Source organism: Erythranthe guttata, chromosome 9 (assembly GCF_056151865.1).
Source record: "Erythranthe guttata isolate IM_541 chromosome 9, IM_541, whole genome shotgun sequence".
In the NCBI taxonomy this organism is placed as follows: domain Eukaryota; kingdom Viridiplantae; phylum Streptophyta; class Magnoliopsida; order Lamiales; family Phrymaceae; genus Erythranthe; species Erythranthe guttata.
The window spans coordinates 12306429-12314210 of NC_142541.1; the positions used below are offsets into that span (position 1 = coordinate 12306429).

Here is a 7782-nt window from a genome sequence, read left to right on the forward strand (position 1 = left end):
AAGATAAAATCCTAGATCCGTTTTATATTGATATTTTCTCGTGTTTAATTGCTTTCTTAATTAGTTTACTTTATTTAGTTAATTAAATTGACAACCCTGCGTAGGCTGGATAAAAATCATAATTGTTAGGATTTGGTACTTAGGATTAAATAATTTGCGTATTCCCTGTGGGATCGACATCCGACTCTCACGAGTCTACTTTACTACTTGTTTGCGATACGTACACTTGCGTGTTGGTATTTAGCACCCAACACCACCAAAGAAGGTGATTTGGAGAGAGGTAATAAGGCGAAATTTGCCGCCATGCATGCAGTGAACGTGAGATCTAGAGCTAATAACCCGCCGATTCTTGAAGAAACATTCGGCAACGCATGCACGCAAGCAATCGCTTGGTCGTCGATAAACGACGAACAAGATCAGTCGTATCCGGTTTTGGTAGCCAAGTTGAGAGAGGCGGTTAAAAAGATCGACGGGGATTATGTTTGTGGGATGAAGAATGGGGATGGAGGTGAGAAATTATTCGACGACGACGATGACTTATTAAAAGTATTGGAGATATTAATATTAAATGATACATTTCACTAACAGCTTAAGCTTTTGGTTGAGATGGTCATTGTATTGGAGATATTAATATTAAATGATACATTTCACTAACAGCTTAAGCTTTTGGTTGAGATGGTCATTCAACAAAAAGAAGGGTTTTTGGAGATTTGTATTTTTTCGAGTTGGTGTAATTTTCCGATATACGAGGTGAATTATGGTTGGGGGGAGCCTCGTTGGGTGTCGACTTATCCGGTGCCTCACAAGAATTTGACTGTTTTTACGGATACGAAATCGGGAGACGGGATAGAAGCTTGGGTGACTATGGCTGAGGTAGAAATGGCAGTAATTGAGAAAAATTATTACAGGCAACTTCTCTCAAATGAAGATCTCAATATAATCTACTGTGTGTGTTCTTTGTTTGTGCTAATTATTTGTTATTGTTTTCAGTAAAAAAAATATTTCTTGGTGTGTTTCATTAATTATGTTTCAATAATTTTATTTTGTATTTAATGTATTCAACCCCCACGTCCCCTTAATAATAATAATAAAGAAATAATAATAAATAAATAAATAAATAAATAAGGTGAAAGTTTTTACTTATATATATTCTAAGATTTAATTTCAAATTTTCTAATCACTAATTGTATGTGAGTTCTAATGATCATTGATAGGGCCCAGTTTGTCAACCTAGCCATTTGTAATGGGCCCGGGTGCGAAAAGGATAGCCCGCATGGGGGTTGGGCCAAGTGGGACGAATCTCGGGACAACTAAGCCCAAATCGACCTATCGAGCAAAGCTCAGCCCATAAGACGGCGTATGGTTTTCTCTCTAACACGCTCAAACAAGGCCCAGAGGAATTGAATGTGGGCGAGAAAACATGGCCCAAGCGAGTTAAGAGGGCGCGATTTCAGCATAAGAATGAGAGGGAGAGGCAATCAGATCTTCTATATAAGGCCCAAGATCAAGACCAAGGAGGAGAGACGGGAGTAATGGACGAAATCTGTCCCCTTAATTGCCGGGAACAATTAGCTTATAAAGATCTTTGTAATCATCGTCGAAGCACACAGAGATACAACAGTAAAAAAAAGACATAAAGAGAGAAAATAATAAAAAAGATCAAAAAAAGAATTTTATCGTAATAGAATTTTTACCGGAAGATTCACTACTAGGGTCCCGGTGGAGAATTCTTGAAGGTGCGAATTTTCGACACCTTCAAGTGGCGCCGTCTGTGGGAAAAGGAGCGAGTCAGAGCTAGGGCGTGAGTAATATCATGAAGGGAGAAGGCATCACGAAACGGTTAGAAACCGAATTGGGGACTAAAACTCCTCCCACCAAGAATTCGAGGGATATCATGGATGTATCCCCACAGGAGATCCTCCCGAATAAAACATCTATAGGCGAAATGTCCGATCGGAACAATCCGAACAACAAGGAGGCCCATGGGGACAAAACCAAAGAAACCACTCAAAGTCTCATGGATCTGTTAGATCAGCAAATCGCTTTGGGTGTAGAACAACGAAGACTAGCAATACACAAAGAAGAAGTCCACAAGCTCGAAGGCGAACTAAAGGAGGCTCGAGAGAACGAAAAGAAAGAAGCGTCGGCCGCCGAAAGAAGCGCGAGAGAAGAAGAATATTTGTCGATCCAGATCGCCGCTCAGAAGGAGAGCATCCGAAAGCTTGAACAGGAACGCGAGAATGGTGTCCTTCAAATGGAAGATATGAAGAAAGAGCTCGCCCAGTTACGAGAACGACGAATGCATACCCAGGGAGAGCCTCCATCTGGCGTGCCACGAGAAGAGCGAACACACGTAGATCGTTCGGAAGGAAGAGGAGATAGCTTCAGTTCCATGGGGCAAGAAGATGCGACTAAAGAAAGAAGAAATGCTAGGGAGGTAAGGCAACACCACATTAATCGACCGGTTGATATCATAGAGGCCGGGCCGTTCGCATGGAATATCTTGCAAGATCCACTGCCATCCACATTCACCCCTGTGGGTTTTTTCTATGATGGAATAGGCGATCCTTTGGATCACCTGTACCGATTCAAAAGTATAGCAACACTGCACTTGTATACGGATGGAATACGATGCCGCGTATTCACTACCACGCTAATAAAGAATGCTCAACTTTGGTTCAACAGCCTGCCCAGAGGGTCCATCACCTCTTTTGAAGATTTTAGCACAAAATTCCTGCGCAACTTCTCAAGTTCAAAGAAACAACAGAAAACCGCGATGGCTTTATTCAGACTTAGGCAAAGAGAAGGAGAAGATTTGCGCGAATACGTGAAGCGTTTTTCCGCAGAGAAGTTAGAAATCCCCGTGACACCTCCCGAAATCCTCGTTAGCGCATTCATCCAGGGATTGCAAGATGGCGATTTCTTCCGATCACTAGCCAAAAGAAACGCCTCAACCTTCGCAGAATTGTTGGAACGTGCAGAGAAATACATCAATTTAGAAGAATGTCGCCGGATGAAAGAGGGAGAACGTTCCAGAGATATGGGAAATAGCGAGAAGCGCATCGTGCGGGCTCCACACAAGGGCAACGAACAATTTCGAAGTAATGTTCGTTCGTTAATGGAAATACAAGAAGAACAACCGGAGGCACATTACCCCCCTAGCGCGAGAAGACACAACCAGTTCCCTACATCAGGAGGACCCAGATTCAAAATAGGAGATCCCCGGTTCGACAGGTATACGGAGCTCGCTTTACCCAAATCTGTTATTCTCGAGCACATAGCCAAACACCCAAAACTACGATGGCCAAGGGGGCACAGCGAACCACCAAGGGGAACAGCAGTCGCGAGTGGATATTGTCACTTCCATAATGATTATGGTCATGAGACCAATGAGTGCTTCACCTTACGGGATGAATTAGAAAGGTTGGTGCGATTAGGGGCCCTGTCAGAATATGTCATGGAAGAAAGTTCTAAAGGAAGAAGGGACAGCGAGAAAAGGCGAAGAGATGAAGAGGATGAAGTAGAACCAATAGTAAAACGGGGGTTCATCAGTATGATCATTGGCGGCCCGACAGACGGAGATTCAAACCGAGCGCGACGTTACCGCCTTCAAACCATCAAGAAAGCCGAGGTAAACCAAATTAGCGTTAAGGCCGAAGCTCATCCCATTATTTCCTTCGGACCTCACGATTGCTGCGCCCTAGACACGCCGCACGCAGACGCACTGGTGATAACCTCCAACGTCGCTGGTTATGATGTCTCGAGGATCTTCGTGGATAATGGTAGCTCGGTGAATGTTCTACTTCATGATTGTCTACAGCGCATGGACCTCGAAGTGGACGTCGCCCCAGTATCCACAATGTTATATGGTTTTAACGGAGGGTCAGTTCGTCCGTTGGGCCAAGTGAAGCTTACGGTGTCTCTAGGAACGGCCCCGCTCGTGAAAATCAAAACAGTTAATTTTATGGTGGTAGATGCGCCCGAATCCTCATATAACATGATCTTCGGGAGGCCCATGATTAATACCTTCCGGGCGATACCTTCAACATACCACATGAAGCTAAAATTTCCTTTAGGGAGTGAAGTCGGAGAGGTCATTGGAGACCAAACGAGCTCACGGTCGTGTTACGTAGAATCAGTTCGTCAAGGGGAAAAGAGCAAAAGAGTCAGAGAATCGCAAGGCGGAACCATAGATGGGAAGAAAGTACGAACCAACACAGCGGAGGCAACGCCGATCCACACTAGCACCAGCGAAGAGCTTATAGAGGTCAAAGTCATACCCGATTGCCCAGAATGCGTCACGCGAATAGGGTCTAGTCTAGATGGAGAAATGAAGGAGCAGCTGATTGGTTTGTTGCGAGACAATTCGGATGTGTTCGCATGGAAATCGGAAGACCTCACTGGAATAGACCCAAGCATCATGGTCCATAAGCTACACATCAACACGAAGATCCGACCAGTGAAGCAAAAGAAGAGGCATTTTGGAGCCATCAAAGACGCTATCATCAAGGAGGAAGTGGACAAACTCCTGCAAATCGGACACATACGCGAAATCCAATTCCCCGAATGGCTTTCAAACGCTGTTCTAGTAGCTAAACCAGGCGGTAAATGGCGTATGTGCATAGATTTCCGCGACCTCAACGCCGCATGTCCTAAAGATCACTATCCACTACCCAGGATAGATCAGTTGGTAGATGCCACGGCAGGATGCGAATTATTGAGCATGATGGACGCATCGCAAGGGTATCATCAAGTCAGACTAGACGTCATAGACCAACCCAAGGTTAGTTTTATCACATCGGGAGGCACATACTGTTATCAAGTTATGCCGTTTGGTTTAAAAAATGCGGGTGCGACATATCAGAGGCTAGTAGACAAGGTGTTCGCTAAGCAATTAGGGCGAAATCTAGAGGTATATGTGGATGATATGCTAGTAAAAAGTCGCGAGGCCACATCACACATAGCTGACCTCGCGGAGACCTTCTTGACTCTTCGAAGATATGGCATGAAGTTGAACCCTGCTAAATGCTCTTTCGGAGTCTGCACCGGAAAATTCCTGGGATATATGGTCACTAAACAGGGCATAGAGGTCAACCCGGAGAAAGTGAAAGCGATCACAACAATGACTGCGCCAAGGACAATCAAAGAAGTACAAACGCTGGCGGGGAAAGTCGTAGCACTCAGTCGGTTTGTGTCACGGCTCGCCGAACACAGTTTCCCTATTTTTCGAGCATTACGAAAGGGGAAAGAGTTCGCCGGGACGAAGGAATGTCAAACCTCCTTCGAAAATCTGAAGCAAGTCCTTTCGAAACTCCCTTCACTATCCCCCCCAGAAGAAGGAGAAACCCTCTGCATGTACTTAGCTGCAGGGGACGAGTCCATCAGCTCAGTATTGTTCAGAGAAAAAGATAAAAAACAGTTGCCCGTGTATTACGTAAGTAAAATCTTGCAAGGCGCCGAACTTCGCTATCCCGAAGTCGAAAAGGTCGGCCTGGCACTCATAACAACAGCAAGGCGATTAAGACCATACTTCCTATCCCATACTATAATAGTAAGGACCAGCTATCCTCTACGACAGACATTAGGGAATGCCGAAGCATCGGGGCGCATGGTCAAATGGGCCGTGGAATTAGGCCAGTACAATGTCGAATACGAGCCCCGGACTGCAATAAGAGGGCAGGCACTGGTAGATTTTCTGCAAGAAACTACGCGCATTGAGAACTCGCAGCCATGGGAGGTATATGTGGACGGATCTTCCACAAATCAAGGCGCCGGAGCAGGTGTGTTGCTTATAAAACCCAACAAAGAAGAATTCCACTTTGCTATAAAATTCAATGTTAAAGCATCAAATAACGAAGCCGAATATGAGGCCTTGGCGCAAGGACTGGAGATAGCCCAAAGAATGGGAATAAAAAAAGCCAAAGTTCACTCCGACTCTCAATTAGTGGTACAACAACTGGCGGGTGAATACGAGACCAAGGATGTCCGAATGGAAGCATATGTGAAAGTTATCAAGACATTGGTCGAAGGCTTTGAAGAGTGCGAAATCATCCAGATCCCGCGAGAATCAAACTCACAAGCTGATTTCTTGTCCAAAATTGGCAGTTCATCCGTGGATTGCAGCGAGCGGAATATAACCATATTATCAACTTGCGGACGGTTTTTTGAAAGTAATAGCGAAAAACTTGTTGCAAGGGTGGAAGATCAGGAAGATTGGCGAACACCAATCATTACTTACCTTAAAGGCAATACAATCTCAGATCGACGCACGCGAGAACGAATAGAATACAAGGCCCGGCATTTTTATTTAATAGGCGAAACGTTGTTTAAGAGATTATACTCGCATGTAGACGCGAGGTGTCTAGGAAGCAGCGAAGCTGAATACGTGCTGAAAGAAGTACATGAAGGATGGTGTAGCAACCATGAAGGAGCAAGAACAATAGTACAAAAGCTGTTAAGGGCAGAATACTACTGGCCTACAATGAAGATGGAAGCCACGCAATATGTAAGACGATGCCCTAATTGTCAAGCACATGCCATAGTAGCACGTCAGCCAGGCGAACCTATGAAAATCATATCGTCACCATGCCCTTTCGCGCAATGGGGGATCGATCTGGTGGGCCCCTTTACAATGGCGGTTCGCAGAAAGAGGTACCTTATCGTAGCTGTAGACTATTTTACAAAATGGGTGGAGGCCGAGGCGTTATCGCGAATCACTGAAGATGAGGTAATGAAATTTATTTGGAAAAACATTTGTTGCCGGTTCGGAGTCCCCAGAATTATTATATCGGATAATGGCACACAGTTCAACGGTAAAAAGATAACAGGGTGGTGCACAGAGATGAAGGTCGCCCAACGTTTCACATCCGTGGCACACCCACAAGCAAACGGGTGTTGGGTTTCGGGCACGCGTACGCAGCGGAAAACAAAAATTTAATGCGATTTAAACGACTTTAAAGCACACAAGCACATGCCCGACAAATTAAAAACAATTAATTGCGTACCTTTGCGCTTCCAGCGAAATTAAAACAACATACATTGCGTACCTTTGCGCTTCCAGCGAAATTAAAACAATAACATGCTTAATTACTTAATCGAAATTAAATCAATTAGCATGCTCGCGTTTAAATCAAATAATCATGCTCGCAATAATAAAACCAATTTCATGTAGTCACATAAAATCATACAAGTTTCTTATTAAAACGAACATGCATATATTAATTTAAACGTAACCGAATCGAATGACAATAGATTCGAAACATTACCTCTTGAAGCGTGAGGTAGGCGCACTAAGAAAAGCTAGATTGCCACGGAAACCAATCCGTGCAATCCGGGGCAGCAACGGCGATGATCCGAGCTACGGCAGCGCATGTGATTCACGCGCAGAGAAGATGGCTAGCTGCTCTTCCCACTCCTATTGATCCAACCTGTTTGCTGATCTGAAATTACAGCCTTGCTCCGACTTCAGTATCTCCATGCGTATTTACTGGATGAACAATTCCTTCTGGACGATGCTTAATTACTGTCAAAATTTCACGTCCATCGGATGACCGTTGATTTATGGCGAATTTTCTCGCTGGGCAGCGCAGAAAATCCGAGAGCAGTTTTTCTGAATTGCCTTCTCGCATCTTCGATTCTTCGATCTTCCTCCTCTTGGATTTCACCTCGTATACTTCGATCTACTAAACACGTGGCACTAGACACGTAATAGTCAGAATAACGGAAGAAAAGAAAGAAGGAAAGGAATACCGAAAGAGATCGGCCAACGGGTGGCCGATTCCG

The 7782-nt window shown here is 44.6% G+C and overlaps 2 protein-coding genes across 2 annotated transcripts; both read left to right on the forward strand.

Annotated features, from left to right (window-relative positions):
* Nucleotides 1–303: 303 nt before the first annotated feature.
* LOC148768120 (stemmadenine O-acetyltransferase-like) lies at nt 304–1314 on the forward strand. The gene is made up of 3 exons (XM_088822772.1): nt 304–546; nt 751–908; nt 1215–1314. Exons 1-3 carry the CDS (start codon nt 304–306, stop codon nt 1312–1314), a joined length of 501 nt encoding a protein of 166 aa, XP_088678898.1.
* Nucleotides 1315–1813: 499 nt separating this feature from the next.
* LOC148768121 (uncharacterized) lies at nt 1814–7519 on the forward strand. Its single transcript, XM_088822773.1, has 2 exons — nt 1814–6911; nt 7452–7519. The coding sequence occupies exons 1-2, from the start codon at nt 1814–1816 to the stop codon at nt 7517–7519; spliced, it is 5166 nt and encodes a 1721-aa protein (XP_088678899.1).
* Nucleotides 7520–7782: the final 263 nt, after the last annotated feature.

Bases quoted from the DNA above. Each gene is read 5' to 3' on its own strand.
- LOC148768120 (XM_088822772.1), top strand. From the start codon at position 304: ATGCATGCAGTGAACGTGAGATCTAGAGCTAATAACCCGCCGATTCTT. The intron at 547-750 runs GTATTGGAGATA...CCGATATACGAG, and splicing joins ACGACGATGACTTATTAAAA to GTGAATTATGGTTGGGGGGA. The intron at 909-1,214 runs GCAACTTCTCTC...GATCATTGATAG, and splicing joins ATTGAGAAAAATTATTACAG to GGCCCAGTTTGTCAACCTAG.
- LOC148768121 (XM_088822773.1), top strand. From the start codon at position 1,814: ATGAAGGGAGAAGGCATCACGAAACGGTTAGAAACCGAATTGGGGACT. The intron at 6,912-7,451 runs GTACGCAGCGGA...CTGAAATTACAG, and splicing joins GTGTTGGGTTTCGGGCACGC to CCTTGCTCCGACTTCAGTAT.